Source organism: Trematosphaeria pertusa (genome assembly GCF_010094035.1).
Source record: "Trematosphaeria pertusa strain CBS 122368 unplaced genomic scaffold BU26scaffold_6, whole genome shotgun sequence".
Classification (NCBI taxonomy): Eukaryota; Fungi; Ascomycota; class Dothideomycetes; order Pleosporales; family Trematosphaeriaceae; genus Trematosphaeria; species Trematosphaeria pertusa.
In genome coordinates, this window is record NW_022987217.1 from 2,262,640 (window position 1) to 2,288,499 (window position 25,860).

Genomic DNA, 25,860 nt, shown 5'->3' on the forward strand with positions numbered 1-25,860 from the left:
CTAATTGGGATGCTGCTGGGGCGAGACAATGGCCGACCGTCGGTTCGGCATGATGTGCGTCGCTCGGAGAGTGCCTAACTGTCTGGCGTGGCGCTCAATTTGTTCTGGGACTGTTTTCGTTGGCGGGCCTCGTCCAAAGCTCGCAGCTTCTGCCGGGCATCCTCAGCTGCAGATCCGCCGTTGACCCATACCGAAGGCGTGTGGTGGGCTCGGCTGATGGATCCAGACCTGGAGCCGGGCATGGGTTGTGGCGTGCGCTCGTCTGGAGAGAGGATGGGCGTGCTGTCAGGGCCATTGATCTCCTCGAGCAGCTGCTGGAGAATGGAGCGAGATGGGCCGCCGCTAGAGAGCGCGCCACTCATGCGGCGCGACGGGCTAGACATGCTACTATGGAATGCTCATGCAAGGATGGGGTGTAGAGTATGCGGGCTAAACGATGCAGTAGAGCAGTCTGTGGCGCATCGAGCGAGGTGGAGGAGAATGAGTGTGAGAAGGGCGGTGACAAATTGGCGAGAGCAAAAATGGCGCCGTGACGGGCGAGGAAGCCGCGACTGGCGAGGGCAACGAGGAAACAGGGCTGGTCATCTAAGAGGAAAAGCAACGAGCGTCGTCAGGGGCAGAGGCGTGTCATAGGATGGAGATAAAGCGACACATAGTGGCTTGCAGACGAAAGGTGAGGTCGGGTGCCCAAGGCTATGGCACTCTCACCTGGCCAAGTATTCTACAGGCCATCTCTATTGCGCGATCCCCGAACGCCGCTGATCCTCCACGAATCCTTCAGACGTCTAGCCTTCGGCCATTTCGGTGTCCTCTGCCTTGGCCAGGCCATGCTCCTTCAGCAAGGCATCGATCTCGTCGGCTCCCCAGAGGTGGTGGTAGATGTTCCCGGACTTCGTCCTGCCAACGGTCGCGAACTCAACTATGCGAATGTTAGCTCTCTGCCCAGGCCAGGCAGTGGGAGATACGGACTCTTCTCGCTGCTCAGCTTGGTAGAATCCATCGTCTTGCTAAGCACCTTGACAGCAAGCCCGCAGGCCTCCTTCAGGTCGCAATCCTCCTTGTAGTCCTGCTTCAACAGGCTCTGTGCGGATGCGTTGTTGGCGCCGACGCTCGTCGCCTTCCAGCCTCCGTAGTTGCCGCTGGGGTTGCTCTGGTAGAGCTGGAACTGCCGCTGCGGATCCCATCCTGCGTAGATGAAGGAGACGCCGAAGGGCCGCAGACCACCGTGCTGCGTGTATCCCTGCTTCAGATCGCATAGCCGGCGTACGAGCTGTTCGCACGGGATGTCTTCATTGTAGGTGAGGAGGTAGCGCTGGGCGGCTTGACGGGCGTAGTTGATTAGGATGTTGGCATCGGCCGTCATGCCTGCCACGGCGCAGATCATGTTGCTGGGGGCGCTCTGTCAGCCTCGTGAGTGCGGCGATGGCGGGGCCCACGCACTCGTTCAGAATATAGAGCTTCTCCGCCGATGTGTCCTGCTCCAGCAGCTTGCTGGTGACCTTCCTCTCTGCCGCAAGCACAATGCCATCCTGGGCGAGAATGCCCAGCGCCGTTCCTGCGTGCGAAATAGCCTCGAGCGCGTATTCGACCTGGTAGAGCCGTCCTTCGGGCGAGAAGATGGTCGTCTGCAGCCTGCGTTAGCACCGACGTGTTGGCTGGCGGCGGGAGGTTGGAGCAGCGGGTTACCCTTGAGTCGTATCTTCGCGACATGATGGCAAGCTATGCTGAGCTCAGAAGCTGCGAGGGGGCCAATGGAGGGGACTGCTGTGTACTGCAAACAGCGGGCGGCGATGGAGCTGGGGCGTGGACTGGTGTTGATGGGCGCCCTGGAGCTCCAGGCACAAGCTTCACGCGCGTCGGCGGCGGACCAGCGCCAAGCCCGGCCACTTTTCTCGAGCTCCAGAGCCGCAACACCACCCCCACACCAGCGCGCGGATTATACAACCCCCGAGTTACCTCAGCGTGCTATTGACCGTCCAGATGGCTGATATACCCGTGCGGCCGCCGCCCCCGCCGCCCCCGCTCCCGCCAGGATGGGCAGAACACAAGGCGCCCTCGGGTAGACCGTTCCCAGCTCTCGCTGCGTCACAAGCATTGCTTTACTTACAATTCACAGGACATACATACTACTACAACACCGAAACGAAGAAATCTACCTACACTCGCCCCGTCTCCGCCGCCGCCGCCCCGAGCTTCGGGACCCATCCTCCCCCGCCACTGCCGTCTGCCGCTCTGGGCCCGACCGCTAGCGACCGCCCTATCGAAGCTCCGGCCACACAGAGTGCTTTCGACCCCAGGAAGCAGATAGAGAACCTCATCTTTGGAGGTGCGCCGCAGCACTCCCCCCACAACAGAGGCCAACACTATGCCAGAGGCGGGCATCGTGGGGGCTTTCGCGGGGGCCACGGCGGCTTTCAAGACAAGAAGCAACAGCCAGAAGATCGGCCGAAGCATCGCCAAGATATCCCCGGCTGCGCGCCTTGGGTGCTGGTGAAGACAAAGCTCGGAAGGAGGTTTGTGTGGAATAAGGATACCAACAAGAGCCTCTGGAAGTTCCCGCCGGATGTCATGACGGCTGTTGTGGAGTTCGACCGCATTGAGCGAGAAAAGAGGGAGCGGAGGGAGCGAGGGGAACCAAGCGACGTCGAGGACGACGCCGCAATGGCGGAGATAGAGGCAGACCTCGCCGCAGCCGAGGACGAAATGCAGCAGGAAATAGTCGAGGTAGTGGGCGAAGAGGGTATGGAGGATGAGGAAGAATACGAGGAGGTAGAGGTCACGGATGACGAAGGGGAAGAGGCCGAGCATCCGTCGAAGCGACAGAAGACCGAGGAGCTTGGTGAGCATCCGCCCATGGACATAGGTGAAGATGACCTTGCTTGGCAACTGGCGCAGATGGAAGAGATGGAGGGAGGATACGACGAAGAGTACGACGAGGAGGAGGAGGAGGAGCCGCCCCTATCAGAGGAGGATTGCAAGGCCTTGTTTAAGGAACTGCTAGACGACACGCGCATCAGCCCTTACACACCATGGGAGAAGGTCCTTGAGGGCGGCATATTATACGACGACGAACGGTATAAAGCGCTACCTAATATGAAGGCGCGGAAAGACTGCTTCGACGAATGGACACGGGAAAAGATCCATTTGCTCAAAGAACAAAAGGCGAAGCAGCAGAAGCTAGACCCAAGAGGACCGTACTTAGCCTTCCTCGACCGATACGCCACGCCGAAGCTCTACTGGCCCGAGTTTCGGAGGAAGTATAAGAAGGAGCCGGAAATGAAGGATACGAAATTGTCGGACAAAGAGAAGGAGAAGCTGTACCGCGATCACATCAAGAGACTAGGCATGAGGTCCTCCGAGCTGAAATCCGATCTCGCAGCACTACTAAAAGCGCAACCCTTGGTGTCGCTCAATCGCTCGACCACACTCGATACTCTTCCCTCCGCAGTATTAACTGACCTTAGATACATTTCACTGTCACCATCAACCCGCGAAGCCCTTATTGAAACATACATATCGACGCTTCCTCGGGCGCCGGAGGGGGGCGCCGCATCAGCAGAGGAAGAAGCCGAAGCGGCGAAGAGGCGGGAGGAGCGGCGGCGACGCGAAAGGGCTCTTGCGGAGCGTGAGAGGCGCGTCCGAGAAGAGAGACGAAAACAGGAGCGCGAACTTGCCTACGGCAGAGGCAGGTTACGCGAGGAGGAGATCGAGATTGAGCGCGCCATGAATGTCGGCAAGGGAGGTTTGAGGGCTCAGTTGAGCTCATCATGAATGCCCTCTTACAGGTAGGAGATAGTCCACCCGAATAGCTGCGGGTTGCAGTAGTGATACCCAAAGTTGGCCTCTGATACTCCTGTGGGCATTTCTTTATCTTCACGCCCTTGTCATGGTCTTTTCTTGTTTCTCGTTACTGTCATGGAACTAGTCACCCTACTATCACGATTGCTGCCCGTGTCCGTCCAATTCGACAAGAAGTCCTCTATCCGGTTCCTTTACACGCTCGAATCGGCCACGCATTCCAAATAACCGTTGGAATTTTCACCCCATCAGACATTCTTGAAAGTGATGGAATTACTGATCCTGGGCTCCATGGCAGAAGTGGAAAGAGAAGAACCAGGGCTTGCGAGATATTTCGGAAGAACGTTGATACGAGACCGCGTTGGTGGAGGTGCATCGCTGCGAGCAGGGAAGCTCAGCCCGAAATGCGATATCGAACTCTCGAGTCCGCGTGGTCGGGCTTTTACGACTATTGCCGAAGAGACGAAATGTTGTGCGCTGCGATCTCAAAAGTACGCCATAATATCCTTCATGGGTCACTGCGAATTGCCCCAGAACTGCACAGTTGGGATGATGTCATCACAACTGTAGAAAGGACTGATATGGTCGTCGTGGTGGGACGAAGCAAGACTAAGTTCGGTTGGTGATAAAGCGCGAAGGGTAAGCGAAATTGGAGAGTAGAGGGGAGAGGGGAGAGGTGTTCACAAATCCTAATCCCTTTGTGCAGCGTGTTACCGATCCTCTTTAACCTATGAAAACAGAAGGCGACGTCGTCTAACCGGCCTCCTGCTGCTGAGAGCCTCTCGGCAATAACTTTCGGGAAGAACTCCGTTCCCACTGCGCCCGGCTTTCCAGACTAGATTAGACATGAGCAAGAACTCATGCCGACGCGGTACAGGTAGGCGAGCGCGGAGCGTATGGGATAGGCTAATGCCGAACGTAAGCTGGTTTGATCAGTACTTGGATAGCTCGTATGTTCCCCTTATACTAAAACGTTCTCAGATTACAGCCCGCATCTCCAGATCTCATTTCCCGCAAATCGGTAACGGCCGCGTGGGGTAGCGAAAAAGTAGCCGTAGGTGAGGGTATACGTACTCCAATCGCATCGAAATCTCTAATCAAAGGACGATGTAGCTAAAATGACGCCTTACCTTGACCTAATCCCTTCTTTTCATAGCGATCTTTCGCTGAGACTCGGCCATCACCCTCTTCACTCGGCACTGGGACCTGCCCTCAATCCAAACTCCTAAGGACATGGACCCCAGCTTCGAGTGACGTCTTCTTCGAGGAGACTCAGCTGCCCCGCAAATCGTTGAAAACTGGTAGAGCTGCCTATTCGAGGCTGTAGCTTGACCCCAACTCCCTCACCCAGCAGGGACAAATGGCGATCCTCAATCTTGCTGGTGTCGCTAGAGTAACGGATAGGATGAATGTGATGTCCGCTCTGATCGTAGAGGAAGAGCAGGCACTTCTCATTGAACGTTCGGGCCTTAGTATTCTGTGGGGTTTGCGGTATCCCAGGTCTTGGCCATAATGAACATTTCACCTTCACTTCCCTCGGCCGAAAATTTCCCATTCACCTCCCGGCTATCTACAATATATATTCGCACTCCAGGGCGCCTCCCCACACGCGGACTTACCGGCGACTTCCCTTCCCAATTGACTTAATTCAACATATTCTTCTCCAACATCTTTTCCCGACTATGTCTCACCGCGCTTCTCAGCTGCTTTGCTATCACTGCTACTGCCAGCTCCAGCTATGAATCTCGTCCGAATTTCGTCCTCATTCTGAGCGATGATCAGGACTTGCACCTCGCGTCTATGGATTATATGCCACTAGTCCAGAAGCACATGGCCCGGGGTGGAACCTTCTACCGACAACACTACTGCACTATCGCCGTTTGCTGCCCGTCTCGGGTGAGTCTTTTGACTGGCAGGATGTCTCATAACACCAATGTTACGGATGTAAACCCACCTTATGGTACGTTGGCACCCGATCGTCGAAGAAGCTGGACGTATTGACCATAAGCATAGGCGGCTACCCAAAATTCGTTTCTCAAGGACTGAACGACAATTATCTCCCAGTCTGGTTGCAAAAGGAAGGATACAATACGTACTACGTCGGCAAGTTGATGAACTCGCACTCGATAAATAATTGGAACGATCCTCTGCCGGGTGGATGGACGGCGTCTGATTGTACCACTCCCTCTCTCTCCTTCATTGCATTGATATCCTGACCAGCCAACCAGTCCTTGTCGATCCAGGGACCTACAACTACTGGAACGCGACTTTTCAGAAAAATACATCTCCGCCAGTCACCTACCCCGGCCAGTACAACACCGATCTCGTGAAAGACCGAGCTCTAGGTCTGCTCGAGCAGGCGAGCAAGGATTCGAAACCGTTTTTCCTCGGCGTCGCTCCTATTGCACCTCATGCTGGCTGGCCGGGTTCCGGGGCATTTACTCAACCCAGTCCTGCCACCAGGCACAAGGATCTGTTCCCTGATGCGCGTGTTCCGAGAACGTACAACTTCAACCCGGATGTGGTGAGTTCCCAACTCTTCATACCTTCCACCGATCTGGGTTACTAACACGCGGTCATAGCCAAGCATGGCAAGCTGGATATACCAACTGGATCAACTAAACGACACAGTTGTCGAATATGGGGACGAATTCTACCGCACTCGACTACAGTCGCTTCAAGCAATAGATGAACTTGTCGATGGTGTTATCTCGCGCTTGGAGCAATACGGAATCCTGGATAACACGTACATTATATACACCTCTGACAACGGGTTCCACATCGGACAGCATAGACTACAGGCGGGAAAGACGTGCGCCACCGAAGAGGATATCAACGTCCCATTCTATATCCGAGGGCCTAGTACTGCAGCAGGGAGAGTCATCGATGTTGTTACGTCGCATACTGACGTCGTGCCGACGCTGTTCGATCTCGCGGGCATCAAACAGAGAAGCGAGTTCGACGGGACGCCGATTCCGGTCACTGACGGCGCGGTGGCCAAAGCGATGAGCAATCGGAAGCGTGACCATGTTGGGGTGGAATTTTGGGGCGTGGGCCTTGAGGAGGGGAAGTTTGCTGTGAGAGGCAATGCTGCTGGTGGGAGTAAGTATCAAGCTCTGGATCTGCCGAGTGGTTTAGACTTCGCTGACGATGCTGTACAGTGGCATGGGCAAATAATACGTACAAATCTTTACGCGTCATTGGGGATACGTATAACTTGTCGTACACTGTCTGGTGCTCGAACGAGCACGAGCTCTACGATATGAACGTAAGTACCCTTCTTCACCACATCCTACCATCCCATTGCACCCAGTAACCCAACCACCAGACCGACCCCGGCCAGATGACCAACCTCGCGGCACCCACCCAAGCTTCGACCTATCTCCTGGCGCGCCCCATCGCGCAAACCCAAAACCGTCTTGACGCACTGCTCATGGTGCTCAAAAGCTGCAGTGCTTCATCCTGTACGGATCCATGGTCTGTGGTTCATCCGAAGGGGGGTGTGGTGAACTTGCGCGATGCGATGGATGCGAAATACGATGCGTTCTATGAGAGCCAGCCGAAGGTGGCGTTCAGCAAGTGTGAGCCGGGGCATATTGTCTCTTCGGAGGGACCGCAAGAGGGTATTGCATATGGGGGGATGAATAGTTGGCCACAGTGGACGTAATTTGATCTGGGAAAGTCTAGAATCCTCTAAGGAAGAAGTATAACTGGCAAAACATAAACCCTCGGTTGTTGTTGCCGTCTCGAACCATTCTTGCGGTGCTGTCGCGATGCCCGAACTTTCAGACACCAATTGTTTCATGACGTCATCCATCGCGTTCCGAACACTGTTGACTATGTGTCCTTATTTGCAATGCGTCTTATATATACCACGAAGAATATCCTCTCAACGCTCGAGGAGTGCGTCAAAATTCAAGATGTACGGCTTGGATGCCCTGGTCGCGCGTGCGACCCCTCCGTACAACGTTCTGGGATCTACGCTGTTTCTCTCCTACATCGTTCTTGCTCTATACTTCACGACCTCTATTTTGCTCTCCTTGTACCGTCAATACATTGCCATATTCTTCAGTGCGAATGCCGCAAAAGACGATAAAAAAACGGAAGCCATCAAGAGTGTCCGAGCACGCCACATCAACATCTATGCCTTTCTCTCTTCCATCAGCTTCGCAACGCTCTCGTATCACATGCTCGGCTTCCTCATCGCATCGTACACGAACTGGGCTGGACCTCAGGGCCTCTGGGAAACGGATATGACGATAGAGAGTCTCAAGTCATGGATGCTGGAGACTTCACTGTTTGAAAGCTTCGCGAAAGAGTTGGTTAGGGATGGCCCGAGCACCGCGTGGACGCAGGCGGCGATTGTGGGCACTTGGTTTTGGAATATTTGGATGGCTGGGAAAGGTGAGTTTCGAGCATTGTATGTTGGAGATTCGTTGGTGCTGACGGAACTGTAGCAAGCGAGCGCAGATTCGATCGCAAGATGATGTTTCCGTATATTATGCTCGGCCAGATTCTACCCGTCTCTCTCACGGTATCGCTATTTGTTATACAGCTACATCTCTCATCTTCGGATCTACAGTCAAGCGCAGCGCCAGCATCAGAAAAACAGGCCGACACTGCTAACACCAACGGTCCCAACCGGCCAAAGAAGACTTACAAGAAGACCTCACTCACATTGCCAACGATCCTTCTAAATGCCTCCCTTATCGCTCTTCCACGCCTCCGCAATCATCTGGTTTTCATACCGCTGGTACTTATGACCCGGGTCATCCTTCTCCTTCCGCATTCTGGTCGCGTAAGCTTGCGCGGTGCCGATGTCATGCAGAGCATTTCGATCTCAGGAGGCTTCGTCGTGGCAAATCTAGTGATAACGAGGAAGGCCGCCGGGTGGAGAGATGTTGCCAGGGGCTTGTGGACCGGTGGTCAAGCCGTGAAGGCGTTAGGTTGGGATGGGAATTTGGGTGCTGTGGTCTATGTGGTGCTAGGGTGGGGTGGAGGTGTTTAGAGAATTGAGATTGAGAAATATAGTGAGTGCACCTGAGGTGATGGTACTGAGTCAAGACGCTGAGAAATCCAGGACGCGGGGTTGTTGAAGCTCGAATGTTTTTGGTGGAAAGGACGCTGGGAATACCAGATCAAGATTCACCTTTGTTTAGGGTGATAACCACCTTGGGCGGTTGGTAAAGGTCTCTGATCCAGTTCTACTCGTGCTTCCCCTCATCGGCGTACACAGCCAGAACGCATCCGCGATTGATCCAGTCACCGCACAGGGCAAACAAACGCATTTCACGCATACAACGGAGGACGAGTCGCCTTTTTTAGCACAACGGTTAAACCTCCGCAAACCATCCTTCGACTCTCACGTAACTTCCTTTTGCAACTCTGCTATGGCCTCTGTACTAATCTCGAAGCTAACCTTCCTATGAGCCCGCATCATCCTAGCAAACCACGTCGACATTTTTAACGAGGGCACATGCGCAGTCCGGATCCTGCCATGCAACCACCTCTTCGGTAAAGTCTGCTTCCTCAAAGGATCAACAATAGTCTGACTGGGGATATGTGCATGGTCTGCCGCACGCCTCTCTTCTGAGCACAATAGGGTGGTTCGTGCTCATTGCCGCAGCTGGTTTCCTGGGAGGTCTTCTCGTTGAGCCCATGAACACTGTATCGAGTCTGGAACAATGGCCTTGGTCCTAAGGCGTAGACGGCTTTCTGCTGAAGATTTGTACTAGCCTATGGAAGCTTGCATGCGGCGGAGTCTTCCTCGATTTCTGCACGGATGTGCATGCGCGAAGCCCAGGATCGGACCTCAAAGCAGCCAAAAAGAGATGCCGCTGCTGACGCAGGTCTTTAAACTACCAGCGCCCTCTGTCATGCCTGGCTCGAATCCGTTCGATGGAAAGGAACTGGTTGGGATCGTTGGCTACTCATGATGATTCTGTGCGTGGGAGTGGTGCTTGACTACACCAGCCTCGTTGGCTGGTCGATGAGCTGAACTACCTGGAGGATCTGCTTTACTTAGTAGGTGCTAATTTAGAGATATGTCAGCGGAGTCGATGTCTTCCACATCGTCTTGCTTCTCGCTTTGTTGCTAGCGAGGCATTTGTATGAATTCCTTCCTAGCTGAAGGACGATGGAGCGACGCTTCCCGTACAGTCATGATAACCTTCTGCATGGAGAGGAAGAGAAAGCTATTGGACCTGTGGATTTTGTGGTGTCCGCGCCGTTCCTTTCTTTCCGGATTGCCGGACGACATTTGTGAGAGATATTCTGGCGGAGAGGAAAATTCCCACTCGGCAATGCAGACTCCAAACAATACAATAGCTAATTCAACTCAGATGTTCTAAGTCTCCCAAAATCAGCACCGATCCTGTGCTCCTTAATACCCTCTGTCCCCTTTGCTGGCGTATCCGACTGGAGCCTCACTTACGGCCGAAGTTTACCTGCTGGTCTTAGCAATCGAGGAAGTATCCAGAATCGAGCTTCAACGGCAACTACAGGACATAACGGAGATATACGGTGCTCTTTAGGCTGCGGAAGGGCTTACTAGATCTGGGGCTCTCGATGGTTTCGGTAAAGCACTCCCGCGTTCGCGAGCCGAAAGACGCGACCGACCGAGCGGCACAGGCGTCTATCTCCAAAGGAATAGGACCCCCACCTACGAAAGTTGCCACTAGCTGTGCCCGGGTGGAGCGTCAAACTCGGATTGTGATGGTCTTCTCCCAATCGGCGGCTTCGGCCTGCGCGGAAACTTTTCCGGGTCAATCTGGATCTTCCGCAGGGTTTATTTCCCATGACGAGCGCGTTTGTCATCGAATGGGAATTTGCTAGGGCCGGTCCAAAGCGAGTTAAATCCGAGTGGGGTAGAGACGAATAAATTTTAAAATAACGCCGACGGATTCGAAGGCATCGTGAAGGGTGTGTCAGACTACGATTACAGACGTCGCTGAACGAAATCTGACCGGGAAGAGTGGCCAATTACACGTTAGATATGACTGAGAAACCAAGAAGGAGCGAGAGCGCCACTAGGGACGGGCTGGAAGACAGCTCATCAATTGACTTTGAGAACAGGGAAGAGCTGAATGCAAGCCTCGACGAAGAGAAGACGGACGAGATTGGACTCGATGGCTTTGGGAAAGAAGCGTTGGACGGCGACGAAATCTCGTCCCATTCGCACGACTCCGACAGACCCGGGTTGCCTCATGCCAGAAGCCTACGCTCGATCAAGTCGCACCAGTCTCGCGCTGGAGCAGACGGATACACCTGCCTCGACGAAGAACGACCGAACATATCCAGAGGTGGTACTGTCGCCGATGAACCTTTCCTAGTCAAGTGGGATGGAGACGCGGACCCAATGAATCCGCGGAGTATGACGAAGCTACGACGCTGGGCCATTGTCCTCATCGTCAGTGCTAGTTCGCTGTGCGTGTACGTACTCTCACACGGCATCTAAAATAGATGAGTGCACAAGCTAACGATTATCGATAGGACTTGCACGTCGTCACTATATACAAGCACCTACGGTCAGCTGATACCCGAGTTCCACACCTCGCGGCTGATCTGCACTTTGGGACTCAGCCTTTTCGTCGCAGGCCTAGGAACAGGACCTATGATTCTTTCTCCCCTTTCTGAGGTGCGTCGTCCGGGCAGCGCAGCGTGCAGGGCAAGACCCTCCATGTCCTGCAGACTAACACGCGCGGGCAGTTCTACGGCCGCAGGCCGATCTATATCTGTTCCTTTTCGTTCTTCCTCATCTTCATGGTTCCGTGCGCAGTTGCGCGCAATATCCAGACGATGCTAGTGGCACGCTTCCTCGACGGATTGGCCGGCAGCGCTTTCCTGAGTGTGGCTGGCGGAACTGTGGGAGACATGTTTGCGAAACACGTTAGTTTATGCATGCACGTTCCTGCGCCTTGATGCCTGATACTGACGCCTCTGAAGGAGCTGTCTGCGCCAATGATGGTGTATACCGCAAGCCCATTCGTGGGGTATTGACGCCCCCTTCGACTGCCCTGCTTCGCCGGCTGACGCCTAACCAGGCCCGAGATCGGCCCTCTCGTGGGGGGATTTATTGTGCAAAACACTACGTGGAGATGGTAAGGGGAGCCTCTGACCCTTGAACGATCTTGCATATTACCAGGGGCCACTGGAGATCTTGCTTCCTTCCCGAGAGGGGTTTCCGGTGATCGCTTCAAGTGGTCTCTTTCGCGTCCTCCGGCGCCCATTGTATTGGCGCTATCATTGGGAAACGGTGTGCTGACGGTGACAGGTGTTTCTATTTGCTCACCATCTGGTCTGGGCTTCAGGTAGGCAGTGAAGTGCTCTCGGAGACTTGGAGACTAATAACGCTTCTAGCTTGCCCTAATCGTCCTTTTCGTGCCTGAGACCTACCACCCAGTGCTTCTGCGCCAGAAGGCTATCCGATTGCGAAAAGAAACCGGAAACTCCGAGTGGATAGCGCCAATCGAGAAGATGACCAGGTCCATCGCAAAGACGGTGCTCTGGTCCTGCATCAGGCCGTTTCAACTGCTCTTCTTCGAACCAATGGTGGGCGCGTCCTCTATGGTTGGGGTTATGATTGGTGGACTAATGCGGTGCTTCAGTGCCTCAACCTCTGCATATTGAGCGCGATTCTGTTGGGAATCCTGTACCTGTTCTTCGGGGCGTTTCCCCTCGTCTTCGAGGTCAATCACGGCTTCTCCATATCCCAGACCGGGCTCTCCTTCCTCGGACTGTTCGTAGGTATGCTGTCCGGAATCGCGGCTGATCCGCTGTGGAGGAAGAGCTACAGCAGGCTCGTGCAGCAGCGTGAGGCGCAAGGGGGCGAGCCTGGCGGCTCTGAACCAGAGTTTCGGCTCCCTCCAACGATATTTGGCGCCTTTCTCGTCCCAGTTGCACTCTTTGGTAAGCTCTTGCAGGCCATTGGCATTAGGATGCTGCTAATGGCGATGCATGCAGGGTTTGGGTGGACCACGTATCCGCATGTGAGTAAAGGATCTGATAACTTGGCTGCTTCAGATTTTCTGATACCCTTGGCTTGCAGGTGCACTGGATAGGTACGGCAGCAACCCGCATATTGGCGAGTCGCAATAATAGCTGATCACCTGCTACGCAGCTCCAATAATCTTCTCAGCCGTCTTTGGCGTAGGGTATTGTTCCCCTTTCTGGACATGCAGGTGTCATCGATGGACAATGTGCTGACCGCTCTCTCTGCTGACGTAGCGTCATTTGGGTGTACTCTGGAGTGTTTACCTTCTTGGTCGAAGCCGTGAGTTGGCCGAAGTCGGACCTAGTATCTGGACCCAGTATTGACCTCGCCGACCAGTACCCATTGTATGCGGCAAGCGCACTGGCAGCCAACAGTTTTGCGCGATCGTACTTTGCCGCGGCCTTCCCTCTCTTTGGTGTGCAGATGTACAACAGTGAGTTGAAAGCGCGACAGTTTGATGAAAAGGCGGTCACTGATTGGGAAAGATGTTGGCTACCAATGGGCGACGACGCTGCTGGCATTCCTGGCCCTCGCCATGTCCCCGTAAGAAGGCGTCCCGGCAGTGCGGTCGCGGAAGTGGCTAACTGCGTGGTGTCACTAGATTCCCCATCCTCTTCTTTCGATTTGGCCAGAGACTCAGGGGCAACAGTCGCTTTGCATCAGCATAGAGTGAGCGGGACGGGGGAGAAGAGTATGTGGCGGATTTGAGTGGAAAGGAACTAAGAATAGAGAGGTTGCACGGCAGTTGCATGCGATCCATGATTTATTGAATGACCAAGTTTTTGCGCCCACACGTGACACCAGTTGAAGCAGGCTGGCCGGGCCTTTGTGCAACGCGACTTGGGCGCCACGAGGGAAGCCGGGCCAGCTCGAGGGTTGCCGGAGACGCGGGGCCCGATGCGGTTGCGGATGATACCGTTGGCTAGGGGAGCGGCGCGCCGGCGCGAGGGAACGTGGTCGGATTGCAGAGACACAGGGAGAGAGACAGTCGAGGGGACACAGCAGGCTAGCGAGAGTCGAGGAAGAGGTGTAGAATGGTGATAGCCGGTAGCACAGGGCGCGCGGAGCATGCGAGGAGCTAATGGGATCTCGCTGCCAAGGCCCCTGATCACATCCTGCATGCACGCCCGCAGGCGAGTCGTCGTCGTCGCAGCGCGTGAGAAAGAGCAGCGGCGGATGTTTGCTTTTCGATCTGCCATGCGAGTTGATCAGGCGTTGGGCCGTGGCGGAGGAGAGCGCGCGGTGGAGGCTGGGCGTGTGAAGCGGGCGTGGAGCGGGCGTGAAGCGGGCGCCCACCTCCTCTGCACCAAAGGCCAGACTGTTGGGCGTGGGCATGCAGCTGGCGGACTACTGGGCGGTGAAGCGGGAGGCGGATGCATGGAACGACGGGGTGTCGTCGCTGCGACGCGTGCCAGAGCTCGCCCCGGTTGGGACTAGTGGGCGACTGGGCTCCAGGTGCGCTCCTGCGGCTTTCGGTTATGCGGGGCTCACGAGCACCAATCAAATGCCGCCTATCCGAGGCTTAGTTTTTGCGACCCTCGACCGCATACAGCTGCTCCCCGCATTTGCCCGCACGACACCCTTCACCACCGCCATCTCCACCTCCCCCTCCATCGCCCGTACCCTCCGACGGCGCGGGCCAGCACTTGGGAACAGCAATCGCACTCGTCTCTGCTGCAGTCCCTGCGCGCTCCAAACCCGCGCCTGCCGTCGCCGCCCCGTCGCCACTGCCGCTTCCAGACGCGCGCCGCCGCACCCTCCACGGCGCGACACAGCCCTCCCAAGCGCCGTCCCACAGCGTCGCCAGGGCCTGCTCTCTGCTGCCCTGCCTGCCAGCCCTCGAACGCCCTCCCTCCCGCCCACCTCGCTGCACCCGCATCTCCCTGCCCACACGGAGCCTCGCCCCCCCTCCAGCTCGCTTCCAGCAGCATGGGAAGCGCGCGCTGATAGAGACCGGTTTCTGCGTCTGCCATGATGCGCCCGCGAGCTCCTCGAATGCCCCCTCGACTGTATGGACCCCAGCTCTGTGTCACAATAGCATTGCTCCATTCCTGTCCGCCGGATTGAAGCAGGCGAAGGCGCCACCGCCCATTGGGTCCCCTCGACGCCGCCAGAGGACCTGTCAGTGTGCCACGGCAGCGCCCGTTCGAGCAGCCAGCGCACGCGTGATCGCATCCTCGAAACACGCAGCTGGGACGCCGCCAGCCGTGTGCCCTGCCCGCATTGGCTGACCCGTTGCCCTGGGAGGAGCCCGACGCAACATTGACGGCTGCACGCTGAGAGAAACGTGCGCCTGCAGCACCGGCCGTAGCTCGCGACCGTGTCCGTCCCAGCCGTGGTCCCTGTGTATCGTAGAGGGGTTATTATGACCACCCCAGACGCCGAAGATGCATCTCCCTCGCCGGAATACAGCGGTGATCCAGACGGGAGCGACATGGCCGCCGAACAGACAACTGAGCCGCACTCCGGCGCCGCTTCGCCAGACCAGAAGACCGCCAACGGCCAAAAGCCCGCATCGAATGCAAAGGACCCGACGAGACCGCGCAGGAAGAAGGCGCGGAGAGCGTGCTTTGCTTGCCAGCGAGCACATCTGACATGCGGTGAGTATGAACGCCCTCCAAAACCCCCCTTCTCGCGCATCCACCTCAACATGCACATAGGAGCATAGACAGTTTCCATTCCTGTAGTCGGTGCATGGCTTTTCTAACGCACCAATGTAGGCGACGAGCGGCCTTGCCATCGATGCATCAAGCGTGGTCTTCAGGATCATTGCATGGATGGCGTGCGCAAGAAGGCCAAATACCTCCACGATGCGCCGGACGGAGCGCTGATGCCTGGTGTGGGTGGACACTATCCTCATATGAACGGCAACCGTCCAGTGCCCATCCCTAGTCAGGACCCACAAGCCGTCTCTGGCGGGCAGGGAGGCTACTATACGCAGGCTCCTTCGACAACATACTATGCAACGAACTCCATACCGGGCCATGCGCCGGTCAGCCAGGAACCGGCATTCAGCAACCCACAGGCTCCAATATCGCCTCCTTACAGTCAAACGAACCACAACGCCGTTGCAACTAACCCGAACACGGTTTCCCAAGCGTCCTCGTCCCAAATGCACCAGTTTGGCGGGCCGCTCTTCGACCCCAGCGACCCAGCCTTGTTCAACTTTGACATCTCGAGCCTTAACTTTGGCAACCATTATGGCGCTTTGGAACTCGGTATGCTTGGTCACATGTCGGCAGGCGCTGGCGACGCTCACGCGAACGATACCACCATGAATCCTCTCAATCAGGCAGCTCATCTGTACAACCCGCAAATGTCCTCTGCGACGTACGAAAATCACGGTCTGCCAACTAACATGCCATTTGGTCCCGATGGTTTACCCACCGCCGAGTGGCAGAATGCGCACTCTCGCCATGGCAGCATTCAGATACAGACCCCGAACAATACTCCGGTCACAACTACTATAGACCACGCGAACAACCGGCATGACAGTCTCAACGGCCCGCACGCTTACGCTATTGGCCAGGGTCCATCCAGCCTCTCGAGCGCCAGTCCCGCATCGACAGACGTGAACTCTGGCTATGAGAACGATAATCCTCTGTCCGCCGCGGCTTTCTTCGCCAATCCTAGTCAGCCGCACCCGCAGCACTCGCCCACGGTGAATCGCACGCAGCAGGAAAACCGTCTGCCGGGCGGTCCGCTGAGACCGTTGCAGCCTAATGCAATCAGGAAACGGCGTCGGGACTACAAAGCCATCTACGAAGGCATCAGAGAGCCTCACAATTATACCCGCGCGTTCCATGAGCTCTTCAACTTGATAAAGCGCAGATATTCAGGAGCTTCGCGGAAGCGAGCTATTACGGCCTTGGGTGTCTTCCGACCTATATTGTTGTCAATGGCGGAAGAACTTACGCGCGACGATCTCGTATACACGGAAAAGAATCTGCAGCGGTCCCTCATCACTCTCCAAGAAAACTACGCTGAGGTTGGCGTTCCATATCTGATTTGTCGCCGCTCAGGGGAGATTGTAGGCATGAACAAGGAATTCGAGATACTCACCGGCTGGAGGCGCGACATCCTCTTGGGGCAAGTACCGAACCTCAACGCGAACATGGGGCCAAGTGATGGCGATCGGGCGAACGACAGTTCGCTATCCACTCAAACAAATACCACGCCGCTCATGGCCGGCCAGGAACCGGACAACACATTGCATCCGGTCAACGTCATCGAACTCATGGACGAGCCGTCATCCCTTCAATACCTCGAGGATTTTGCCGACCTCGCGTACGGCGACGCCCTGGGGAAAGGCCATCGCCGCGCCAATCTACTTCGGTACCTTACGAAAGAAGATATGGGCCGCATGGGAGAGACGGCACAGAACGGCAAGCCTCTAAAGCATGAGCTCCCTGTTAAGCTTGAGGATGGTTCGATACATCAGGGCGAAGCGGCAATGAGGAACCTCAGCGCCAACGGCCTCATTGACTGCATGATCATGTGGCATATCAAGCGCGACAACTTCGATATGCCGTTGTTGGTCACCATACATGTGAGTGCCCCTTACCCCTCGCATTCACATGCGGATCGCTAATACGCGAATAGATCATGCCCATGCTCAAGCCTTGATGCATATCGACTATTTACCTCGGCTGTATCTCCTTTCCCTATGATCTCTTCTACCTCCGCGATATTCCCTTCGGCATCTTGGGCAGCATAACTTCGGACACACGAGGCACTGAATAACGACGACACGCGCTGGCGGCTACAAAAAGTCTTTTTCCTGTCTACTTTGCATATGGGCTTAATTCTCCTTTTCGCATCCCCCCTGTTTTTCTTCCCTTCTGCTCATGCTTTCGCGCTCTCAGTTGTACTTGTACGCTGTGTGTTGGCTGACGAGCGATGATTGTCGATTTGCCTTGGTTTGCTGTCTTCACATTTTGACGTTGGAAGCGATGATCGTTGGGATACCCGCCAAAAAAAAAACTGGGGTAATGGCTAATGGGAGTTTACTTCTAGCCTTTGATTGGCTGGAGTGGTCGTGAACGGGTGTTTGCCCGGTGGCGTAAGGGGGAGGTATGCGGGAGATATGAGATTACCTAGCTTATTATTGATATTTCAGTTGAATAGTGACTACTTGCATGGAGATGTTTGCACGTTATATCTAGACGTATGCTGATATTGCAGTCACCCAGAATCGATCCGTCATCGACTTGGGGTCAATTCTCCATCATACACATCGCCACCTCATCCTTCTGTCCCGCTCCCCCTTGTTTTCCCGGCAGCACCGCCTCCCCGTTTTCGCTCTTGCCCTCTCCCTCTCCGTACAACCACCGGTCATCCTGCCATTTCCTATACCCCTCTCGGTCCAGACTCCTCTGTGCAACGCGTACATCCTCTCTAATATCCTCCACTAAGGCCTCCTTACTCACATAATCATACTCCGGCCTTATATATCCCAGAATCACCAAGCTCAGTGTCGCGCCGTAAAAGTCCTCCCTGAAGCTATGCAGTAGATGAATCTCGATCGACCGCGTGGGATTCTTGTAGTACGGATTATACCCTATACTTAGCACTGTGGGGTATATCTTCAGGGGTTTGGCGTGGGAAGGTGTCAAGGGACGAGATGGGGGCTGTGTGGGCGGCTCTTCCAGGTCGGCGACGGCGTGGTTGGAGGACTTGCTGGGGATGGGGGCGAGGGGGTTAGAGGGGTCGGCGGAGGGGATAGAGGTCGCGGTTGTGTGCAGCGGGATTGTGGAGTGGTCGAGCGAGGCGTAGCCGTAGTAGACGCCCGAGGTGAGGTTGTCGTGGCCGCCGACGCTGAGGCCGGAGAGCGGGATGTTGGCGGTGGGGATGCCGAGCTACTGGCGCGGGCAAGGTCAGAACAGTTCCCCATGAATGTTTGGAGAGTGGTTGGTTGGACTGGCATACCTCCTTGCTGCCTCGCCCGAAGCCTTTGATGACTGGGCCTCGAAGCTTGATGGGAAAGGGTGGCTCGACGGTGGAGGGGCCGGCGATTGGGTCGCGGGGACCGTTGGAGTGGACCATTGTGTCTCTTCTCTTCGTCAAGGATTTGAGGCTCTGGAGAGGCAGGTTGAGCTTGGGGTATAAATTTATCGGGGGTGGTGGTTAAGCTTGCAGCCTTCGAGCAGCTTTGCTCGGAATTTCGAGCCCCGCCATTCCGGTTCCGAGCCGAGTTGCTTAGTAAGCCCAGTCTTATGCGACGTCAGCGCCTCGTCAAGACCTTACGCACGTCGGCTATTGAGTCGCATCTCATGGCCAATTCACATGGAGATGCGCTTGGCTGAGATCCATTGGTCTTTCACCCTGCGCATGTTCAGTTTGCCCGAGGACTCTGCCATCTATCCCTCGCGTCACACCTCGCATGGGCATCGCCTCCTCGTCTAATCGCAGAATGGCATCTGTAGCCACATCATCTATGGCGCCCTCGCGGCTGCTTTCGAGCGAGCCTCATTGGGAGCCGCTGTTCATCTATGGGACTGCGTGGAAGAGGGAGAGGACGAAGGAGTTGGTGAAGCAGGCCTTGCAGAAGGGGTTCAGGAAGGTGGATACGGCGGCTCAGCCTAGGCATTATCAGGAGGCGCTCGTAGGTGAAGGTTTGAGGGAGGTGTATGCGGGTGGCGTTGTGAAGCGGGAGCATGTATACGTAAGTCTATGGGTCCTTTCCTGCCTGCACCAGGCATAACGCGTATTTGTAGCTCCAAACGAAGTACACCACTCCGGCTGGCCAGGACCAGAACAACATGCCGTATGACCCTTCTGCTACGCTAGAGACCCAAGTCCACACCTCAGTGGCATCTTCGCTCAAGAATCTACGCTTGAAGAATGACTCTGAAGAAGGATCCTATATCGACTGCCTTCTTCTGCACTCACCTCTCCCGACGATCGAGCAAACCCTCCAGGCTTGGAAGATCCTGGAGTCGTATGTGCCCGACAAGATTCGTAGCCTGGGCATCTCCAACGTCACTCTACCCATTCTCCAGGCCATCCACGAGAACTCTGCAGTCAAGCCTTCTGTGGTCCAAAACCGCTTCTACCCGCAGACCCGGTATGATGTTCCACTTCGCGCCTTCTGCGCTCAGCACGGGATCATGTATGAATCCTTCTGGACTTTGACCGGGAATCCGCGCTTGCTGAAGTCGGAACCGGTCGCGATGCTCGCGAAGTCGGCCGAGGTGAGCAGCTCGGTAGCGCTGTATGCTCTGGTCATGGATCAAGGAATTGTAGTGCTGAATGGGACGACGTCTGCTGAGCATATGGTGGCAGACCTCACCGGAATTCGGGAGGTTCGCGAATGGGCGGCATCGCGGGGAAAGGAATGGCTACAGATCACAGAAGCGTTCCGGAACTCGATCGAGGAAACGCATCCTTAGCTTCCTTCTTTACTCGGATGCGTGGCGGCAAGGAAACATCATTGCCTGCATTACAGCTTCGAGGTAGACGCTGGATGAAGCAGAGTTCTGTTAATTTGGCCGTCGCTCGTGGAACCGCCTGTGGAGCGGCTTGATCGGTGGGCCGTGCTGAATCACTTTCATTGGCCATTCTAGAGAAACTTGTAGACATGGTATTAAATCGGCAACTCTCTTTGAATTTCGACACTGGATGGATGAGCAACGCTAAGCCATGATGGACTCTGCCTTGGAGCAGTCTCAGCAAGACAATATGCCGATGGTCTGTTTTTGGTACAGGGCACAATCCAGTTCACCTGGCGCATGGCAAAGGGACGGTCTTCACCAATATTCTAGGGCCGTTGGCAGTGGTATTGGATCCATTCTGAAGCTCGCCCGGGGAGACTTTTTGGTTGACTATTTTGAGAGGACGTACTTTCATGATTAAATCAATCAGTGCTGACCAGTTCGTCGCAGGACGTGGACATAGAGACAGACATGCGTCACATCGATGCAGCTTGGCTTCTGGGACTGCGACTGCATTCTTTACCTTCTACGGGCATATCCAAAGACTGGTAAACTGGAATCCACGATACTTCTTCGACACCATTCATACTGAATTCGATCTTAGGCAAATTCTATTCACACCCTCGGTCGAAAAGACACATCCACACCATGCAAATGCACCGAAAACCACCCCTTCAGCACCGGCGACCCCTTCACTTGCATATCGAACTCCAGCACTAGCCTCGCTAACAAGTGAACTACGAGGAAGCGTGCTAGATACTGCCCCGGACAACTCCGGCTCCCACCGCCAAAGCCCATCCAACACGCATCCAAGCGTCCGATCTCCCTCTTCTTCTCCTTTGTCCCGTCGCTTAACCACCTCTCGGGTAGGAACTTTTTTGGGTTGGGGAACATGGAGGAATCGCTGTGCGTGGCGTAGAGACTGACCCCTATCGTCGTCCCGGCGGGGAGATATCTGCCTGCAACTTTGGCACCGTCTTTGGGAACGACGCGGGGCATCATGAAACCAATAGCCGGAAATAGGCGCATGCTCTCCTTCATAACGGCCCATAGATACGGTACTTCTCCAACGATGTCGGTGTACGAACTTTCTCTGGTTATCCTCTTCTCCTGGAACTCCCTCTGCAATCTCTTCTGAACCTCCGCATGCTTCGCAATATTCCACACGCATGACGTCAGCGTAATCGTCGTCGTATCATGTCCCGCACCAAAATTCGTTAACGAAATGCCCAGCACCCACGCCGGATGGAACCTCGCCTCCTTATCCGCATGCAGTTTCATCAAGCTCGCCAAGAGATCTTTCTCCTCGCCCGGAGGATCTTCGTCCACCTCCTGGCCTTCCTGCGTATCCCTTACGCTGGTAACAAGCCCCGGTCGATCCGCGGGCGGCTTAATCCCCGCCGTACTATCGAGTTTGGACAACCGATCCAGTACATTCGGTACGGCGAATTTGAAAATCGGGAGACCGGTCGGGATTGGCAGACCGAAGGCGAGCGCGATGGGCATCATGAGATACATTCCGATTTTCGGGATACTCTGCGTGAGCTCGACTAACCACGGGAACAGCCCCACGACGGTGAAGTACGCCCAGTGCTTATCGCTTGCGGACATGTTGCCGTCGTCATTGCGTTTACTGGTGTAGTCGACGCTTTTGGATAGCGTTACAGTGGCTAGCGCGTCGAGAGCGAAGATGTGCATCCACTCGCTCAGATCGACGAACTCTTCATTGAGGCTATGCAGGGTGGAAATGAAGTGCGTGATGTAGGAGTCCAGCAGCGCTTCGTGCTTCTCCATGCCTTTGATGGAGTATGCAGGTCCAATGGCGCGTCGCTGGTGCTTGTACCGGTTCATGTTTGTTTCGGTGAGCAGATCGAAGCGGTTCTCGCCTTTGCGGCGGGAGTCGGGGGCCGCGCAGACTTGGTACCATTGGCCTTTGGTGAAGGGACTTCCTGCGCCTGTACCTTATTAGCCTTCTGATGCTACTTTCGCAAGGAAACTGAACTGTGGGAATTGTACCGTATGCTTGTCGGATTGCATCTTCCGAGCAGACGAGGACTTGGTTCGGTGCGATCCGCACAATTGGTCCGTATTTCTTATGCAGCTCTGGCATGAAGATGTGGTTTCTTCCTTTTCGCACGTGCCATGCTAGCCATAGCGTCGATACTCCAGCGAGCTTGGGTCCAGGAAGTTTGGCTAACGGATGCAAGGAGAGTCGGTAGATAATGATACAAAGTATGGAAGTAGTCAGCGCCCCCAGGCCATGGACTAGTGCAGAAGGCATCTCGCGCGACGGTAACGAAAAAGAATGCACTTTCAAGTAAGAAGTGCGTGGAGTGTGGTCAATATAAACGTTTGAGCGCTGGTGGGCGCTAACCGTATCTGAGCGTTATTTTGATTCCATATCGTCAGCTTTACTTACCAACGGTAGGTGGGAACGCTCGTGCGACAAGGGGCTATGTACCCGCCAGGCAAGTGTGCCTATCATCAGCAAGAAGACTTCCCTTCTTCATTGGGCAGTGGCATCTGGAGTGCTGTTGCTGACTCACGTAAGCACTTGTGCTGCGGCAATGAACGTTGACACAACAAGTGTGTTTGGGCGGGTACCGACGAGAAGAGGGTTGCATGATTCTGAAGGCTTGCCCGTGATTCCAGTTGGCCATGAATATTGATTGCTTGATCGGCTCTCATACGGCCAAGCTGATGTATAATACAAAGATACAGATAACAGGACAGCCTCCCATTACTGCGCCGTGTTTTGCGATCGATGCCTAGAAAAATCTTTTGAAGCCGGGAAACAAGAATAACACAGCTTCGCTGACAACGCCTGGACACAAAGCATCAACAAGACATTTCACGTTTAGCTGTGCTCACCGCTCAAAAGCGGCTGCGACTCGCCTCCAGTTCCTCCAGCATTCTTCTTCTTCTTACCTCGCTTCTTCCGCTTCTTCTTGCCACCGCCCCCATGACTACCCGTACCATGACTCTCCGCCTCGGAAGCTTGTTTGTGATCTTGCGCACCGTCAGTCTGGGTAATGCCTCTGTTCTCATCGTCACTTGAACTGGTGGTCTCCAAGACGATCTTCTTCACTCCGTTCACGTCAACGATATTTTCCGAGATGCTGCCGCTGCGTGCTGTGTGCCGTTTCCTCGGCGGGCTGCCAGAATGTGAGGGAACAGGGTGCAATGAGCCAAGCGTGCTAGTGGACCGCGAACGCCCGCGGGAACGCGAGGGCTCGTCCCGACTGTTGATAATAATCCTTGTGGTCTCGACCGCCGTTGATGACTTCGGTGATGCGGGCTCATCGTCATCTGCAGGCTTTAGCCTTGAATTGCCATTCTTCCAGGACATACGGTCAGACGCCATGGTACCATAACCCACTGCGAGACTATGGACACCATCACTGGCTTCAAGGCCTGCAGAGTCTAGCAAGCCCTCGCCGACTCCGCCCTGGGGAGCGTGTGGAGAGGCCACGTCGGAGCCTTTTACAAAGCCCTGGGCATTTTCGGGAATTGTGTTCGGGATGCCGGGCTTGATCTTGACAGTGGGAATACGGGTAGACTTGGGCCTTGTGGCTACATTCGAAGGCCCTAGATGCTTCAAATGCTGCCTGAAGTCAGGGTCGTCGCTGCGGAGCGCAAGGGTCAGAGTGCCTCGATCCAGCGAGCCCCCGGTGCCGCTGCTACGGCGCCGGACGAGGAATGTGGTCGGCTTCCCTCCAGGGGTCTCCGGCAGAGACAGCTTCCTCTGGCCGTTCGCTCCAGCCTGATCAGCGTCCGTATCGCCATCTTTTTTCGCCTCCGATTGCTTTCGCACCGACGCATCAGTCACGATTGCGCCTTTGGGAACACGCATTCGCGGGGCGGGGGCCATTCGACGGATGGCCTTGTGGATGTCGACGAACACGTCTGATTCATCGATAATCTCCTCCCCAATCAGCTCTTCAATGACATCTTCCAGAGTAACAACGCCAACGGCGCCATGCGTCTCGCCGGGGTAATCGGAAACAAGCACCATGTGTGACTTTCCCTCTTGGAAGAAGTTGATGATGTCTAAGCAGCTCGTCTCGGGACGGGTTTCCGGAAGAGTGGCCAGGGCAAAATCGCGAACATGCAGGGCATCCTCGGGGTCATACGTGATGAGCATCTTGACGAGAAGCATGCCGACAAAATTTTCCGGGTTGTCGGGAGTATGGATAGGTATCCGGGAGTAGCCGGCAGATAGTATGGATTCCATCATCCCCTCGTCCAGGACGGTATCGGACGACAGGGTGAAGACATCGTCCATAGGCGTCATAATGCTGCCGACAGCCTTGGCCTTGAGGTCCAGCACGGCGGTGATGATGGTGACTTCGTCCTCATTGAGTCGCTCATCCGGACTCGTGCCTAACGTCTTGTGAAGTGTGACCAAAGTCTTCAAGCCCGCTTTCTTGTATGTCGTGCCGTGGTCTTCGCCGAGGAGGTAGTCGAGCAGCTTCGCGGTCGGCCATGCGACGGGGGCCATGATGTACATGAGGCCGAGGACGACGGGCGACATCCAGGCGCCGATGGGCAATCCGTAACGCACGCATATCGACTGGGGGACGACCTCGCCGAAAATAACTACCTGTGGTCAGCCAGAGGAGCCGTGGCGATAGGACAAGCGTACCGATAAGGACGGTGGAGCTGAGGACAGCAGGCCAGCCTCCTCCTAGAGAGCGGTCGAGCACGATGGGCAGCGTCTCGTTGGTGATGACGTTGCTCAACAGCAGCGTCACCAGGACCCAGTGTTTGCCCTTCTTGAGGAGCCGTAGCACCTTCCTCGCATGCTTCCGCTCGGCGCCCTCGCCGGACGACGCGATAACCTGAAGATAGATCTCGTCCTGGCCCATAAGCCTGGTGGGGCGGGCGGTCAGCGCTTCGATAATCGAGGGCACGGAGAGAAGCAACTTACGCTATGGTCAGGCCGGCGAAGGCGCCTCCAAGCAAGACCAGGGCAATCGCGGTGCCAAGGTACACCCACAAGCTCGCATCCTGGGGCGATTTCGGCAGGTCGTCGTCCGCGAAGGCGTGGACGGCGCGCTGGAAGACAGGCAGAGCTCTGACGACGGGCGCGAAGCTGTGGAGGAGACAGGCGAGCACCGTGTTGAGGCGGGCTTGACGGGGCGAAAACAAGCCATTGACGCGGCCCGCAGAGGAGCGCGCGGCGCTGATGGCGGCTGCCATAGCTGGCTACGCGATGCAGTGGACGGCTGTCAGAGTGACCGTTGGGGGGGTGGGGGGTTGAGGGTGTCCGTGGCAGATATGTGTGGGTGGGATGCACGTGGGGTCCGTGCGGCGGGATACGGTAGGGTCTGCCGCGACCACACAATCAGCTTGGCCAAGCGCTGGGCTTCTGTCTCGACTGTGCAAATATGGGTGAAAACGGGCCAACCGCCGCCGAACGATCGTCATTGCGCAGGATGCAAGGGCCCAAGCTCCGCAGTCACGTGCGCAGGCTCGAACCACTCGAATGACGACATCCCGGTCGTGATGCGCGGAGTTACGCGACTGGGCCTTCTAAAGCCGGTCTGGGGTAGAGCCGCTTGTAGCCGTCGCCAGTAATGCAGCAAACAGCCCGCTCACACTTTGCTTGCACGCCGCTGGCCTTCAATTCCTGCA

General features: G+C 55.7%; 12 protein-coding genes across 12 annotated transcripts; 7 read left to right on the forward strand and 5 right to left on the reverse strand.

Annotated features, from left to right (window-relative positions):
• Positions 1–785: 785 nt before the first annotated feature.
• On the reverse strand, positions 786–1,710 carry BU26DRAFT_425534 (proteasome subunit alpha type-4; the record flags this gene model as incomplete). The annotated part of the gene is made up of 4 exons (XM_033823632.1): positions 786–919; positions 970–1,388; positions 1,441–1,625; positions 1,687–1,710. The coding sequence occupies 4 exons, from the start codon at positions 1,708–1,710 to the stop codon at positions 786–788; spliced, it is 762 nt and encodes a 253-aa protein (XP_033685412.1).
• A 255-nt stretch (positions 1,711–1,965) lies between these two features.
• On the forward strand, positions 1,966–4,085 carry BU26DRAFT_456043 (uncharacterized protein). The gene is made up of 2 exons (XM_033824902.1): positions 1,966–2,059; positions 2,117–4,085. The coding sequence occupies exons 1-2, from the start codon at positions 1,981–1,983 to the stop codon at positions 3,769–3,771; spliced, it is 1,734 nt and encodes a 577-aa protein (XP_033685413.1). The 5' UTR covers positions 1,966–1,980; the 3' UTR covers positions 3,772–4,085.
• Positions 4,086–5,431: 1,346 nt separating this feature from the next.
• BU26DRAFT_483398 (Arylsulphatase) lies at positions 5,432–7,482 on the forward strand. Its single transcript, XM_033825806.1, has 6 exons — positions 5,432–5,758; positions 5,812–5,973; positions 6,027–6,322; positions 6,381–6,900; positions 6,960–7,066; positions 7,127–7,482. Exons 1-6 carry the CDS (start codon positions 5,599–5,601, stop codon positions 7,463–7,465), a joined length of 1,584 nt encoding a protein of 527 aa, XP_033685414.1. The 5' UTR covers positions 5,432–5,598; the 3' UTR covers positions 7,466–7,482.
• Positions 7,483–7,718: 236 nt separating this feature from the next.
• BU26DRAFT_540175 (uncharacterized protein) lies at positions 7,719–8,806 on the forward strand (the record flags this gene model as incomplete). The annotated part of the gene is made up of 2 exons (XM_033831536.1): positions 7,719–8,202; positions 8,256–8,806. 2 exons carry the CDS (start codon positions 7,719–7,721, stop codon positions 8,804–8,806), a joined length of 1,035 nt encoding a protein of 344 aa, XP_033685415.1.
• A 1,986-nt stretch (positions 8,807–10,792) lies between these two features.
• Positions 10,793–13,458, forward strand: BU26DRAFT_530721 (MFS general substrate transporter; the record flags this gene model as incomplete). Its single annotated transcript, XM_033830979.1, has 13 exons — positions 10,793–11,229; positions 11,290–11,434; positions 11,506–11,685; positions 11,743–11,789; positions 11,841–11,897; positions 12,071–12,107; positions 12,157–12,348; positions 12,405–12,705; positions 12,760–12,785; positions 13,024–13,083; positions 13,127–13,223; positions 13,276–13,333; positions 13,392–13,458. 13 exons carry the CDS (start codon positions 10,793–10,795, stop codon positions 13,456–13,458), a joined length of 1,704 nt encoding a protein of 567 aa, XP_033685416.1.
• BU26DRAFT_518795 (uncharacterized protein) lies at positions 13,393–14,180 on the reverse strand. The gene has a single exon (XM_033828898.1). The coding sequence runs from the start codon at positions 13,909–13,911 to the stop codon at positions 13,510–13,512; it is 402 nt and encodes a 133-aa protein (XP_033685417.1). The 5' UTR covers positions 13,912–14,180; the 3' UTR covers positions 13,393–13,509.
• BU26DRAFT_301381 (uncharacterized protein) lies at positions 13,792–14,971 on the forward strand. Its single transcript, XM_033821788.1, has one exon. The coding sequence runs from the start codon at positions 14,124–14,126 to the stop codon at positions 14,763–14,765; it is 642 nt and encodes a 213-aa protein (XP_033685418.1). The 5' UTR covers positions 13,792–14,123; the 3' UTR covers positions 14,766–14,971.
• Positions 14,960–17,688, forward strand: BU26DRAFT_301234 (uncharacterized protein). The gene is made up of 3 exons (XM_033821787.1): positions 14,960–15,390; positions 15,511–17,339; positions 17,393–17,688. Exons 1-3 carry the CDS (start codon positions 15,156–15,158, stop codon positions 17,414–17,416), a joined length of 2,088 nt encoding a protein of 695 aa, XP_033685419.1. The 5' UTR covers positions 14,960–15,155; the 3' UTR covers positions 17,417–17,688.
• A 318-nt stretch (positions 17,689–18,006) lies between these two features.
• BU26DRAFT_483409 (riboflavin kinase) lies at positions 18,007–18,916 on the reverse strand (the record flags this gene model as incomplete). Its single annotated transcript, XM_033825807.1, has 2 exons — positions 18,719–18,916; positions 18,007–18,648 (listed from the first exon to the last, which is right to left on the reverse strand). The coding sequence occupies exons 1-2, from the start codon at positions 18,833–18,835 to the stop codon at positions 18,007–18,009; spliced, it is 759 nt and encodes a 252-aa protein (XP_033685420.1). The 5' UTR covers positions 18,836–18,916.
• Positions 18,917–19,226: 310 nt separating this feature from the next.
• On the forward strand, positions 19,227–20,181 carry BU26DRAFT_425265 (aldo-keto reductase-like protein; the record flags this gene model as incomplete). The annotated part of the gene is made up of 2 exons (XM_033823614.1): positions 19,227–19,454; positions 19,507–20,181. The coding sequence occupies 2 exons, from the start codon at positions 19,227–19,229 to the stop codon at positions 20,179–20,181; spliced, it is 903 nt and encodes a 300-aa protein (XP_033685421.1).
• A 657-nt stretch (positions 20,182–20,838) lies between these two features.
• On the reverse strand, positions 20,839–22,504 carry BU26DRAFT_540180 (cytochrome P450; the record flags this gene model as incomplete). Its single annotated transcript, XM_033831537.1, has 2 exons — positions 20,839–22,178; positions 22,240–22,504. 2 exons carry the CDS (start codon positions 22,502–22,504, stop codon positions 20,839–20,841), a joined length of 1,605 nt encoding a protein of 534 aa, XP_033685422.1.
• A 400-nt stretch (positions 22,505–22,904) lies between these two features.
• BU26DRAFT_604578 (DUF21-domain-containing protein) lies at positions 22,905–25,425 on the reverse strand (the record flags this gene model as incomplete). Its single annotated transcript, XM_033835536.1, has 3 exons — positions 22,905–24,822; positions 24,869–25,095; positions 25,154–25,425. The coding sequence occupies 3 exons, from the start codon at positions 25,423–25,425 to the stop codon at positions 23,081–23,083; spliced, it is 2,241 nt and encodes a 746-aa protein (XP_033685423.1). The 3' UTR covers positions 22,905–23,080.
• Between the last annotated feature and the right edge of the window lie 435 nt (positions 25,426–25,860).

Bases quoted from the DNA above. Each gene is read 5' to 3' on its own strand.
- BU26DRAFT_456043 (XM_033824902.1), top strand. From the start codon at position 1,981: ATGGCTGATATACCCGTGCGGCCGCCGCCCCCGCCGCCCCCGCTCCCG. The intron at 2,060-2,116 runs GTAGACCGTTCC...TACAATTCACAG, and splicing joins AGAACACAAGGCGCCCTCGG to GACATACATACTACTACAAC.
- BU26DRAFT_483398 (XM_033825806.1), top strand. From the start codon at position 5,599: ATGGATTATATGCCACTAGTCCAGAAGCACATGGCCCGGGGTGGAACC. The intron at 5,759-5,811 runs GTACGTTGGCAC...CCATAAGCATAG, and splicing joins GGATGTAAACCCACCTTATG to GCGGCTACCCAAAATTCGTT. The intron at 5,974-6,026 runs GTACCACTCCCT...CCAGCCAACCAG, and splicing joins TGGATGGACGGCGTCTGATT to TCCTTGTCGATCCAGGGACC.
- BU26DRAFT_518795 (XM_033828898.1), bottom strand. From the start codon at position 13,911: ATGCAGGATGTGATCAGGGGCCTTGGCAGCGAGATCCCATTAGCTCCT.
- BU26DRAFT_301381 (XM_033821788.1), top strand. From the start codon at position 14,124: ATGCAGCTGGCGGACTACTGGGCGGTGAAGCGGGAGGCGGATGCATGG.
- BU26DRAFT_301234 (XM_033821787.1), top strand. From the start codon at position 15,156: ATGACCACCCCAGACGCCGAAGATGCATCTCCCTCGCCGGAATACAGC. The intron at 15,391-15,510 runs GTGAGTATGAAC...GCACCAATGTAG, and splicing joins GCGAGCACATCTGACATGCG to GCGACGAGCGGCCTTGCCAT. The intron at 17,340-17,392 runs GTGAGTGCCCCT...ATACGCGAATAG, and splicing joins CGTTGTTGGTCACCATACAT to ATCATGCCCATGCTCAAGCC.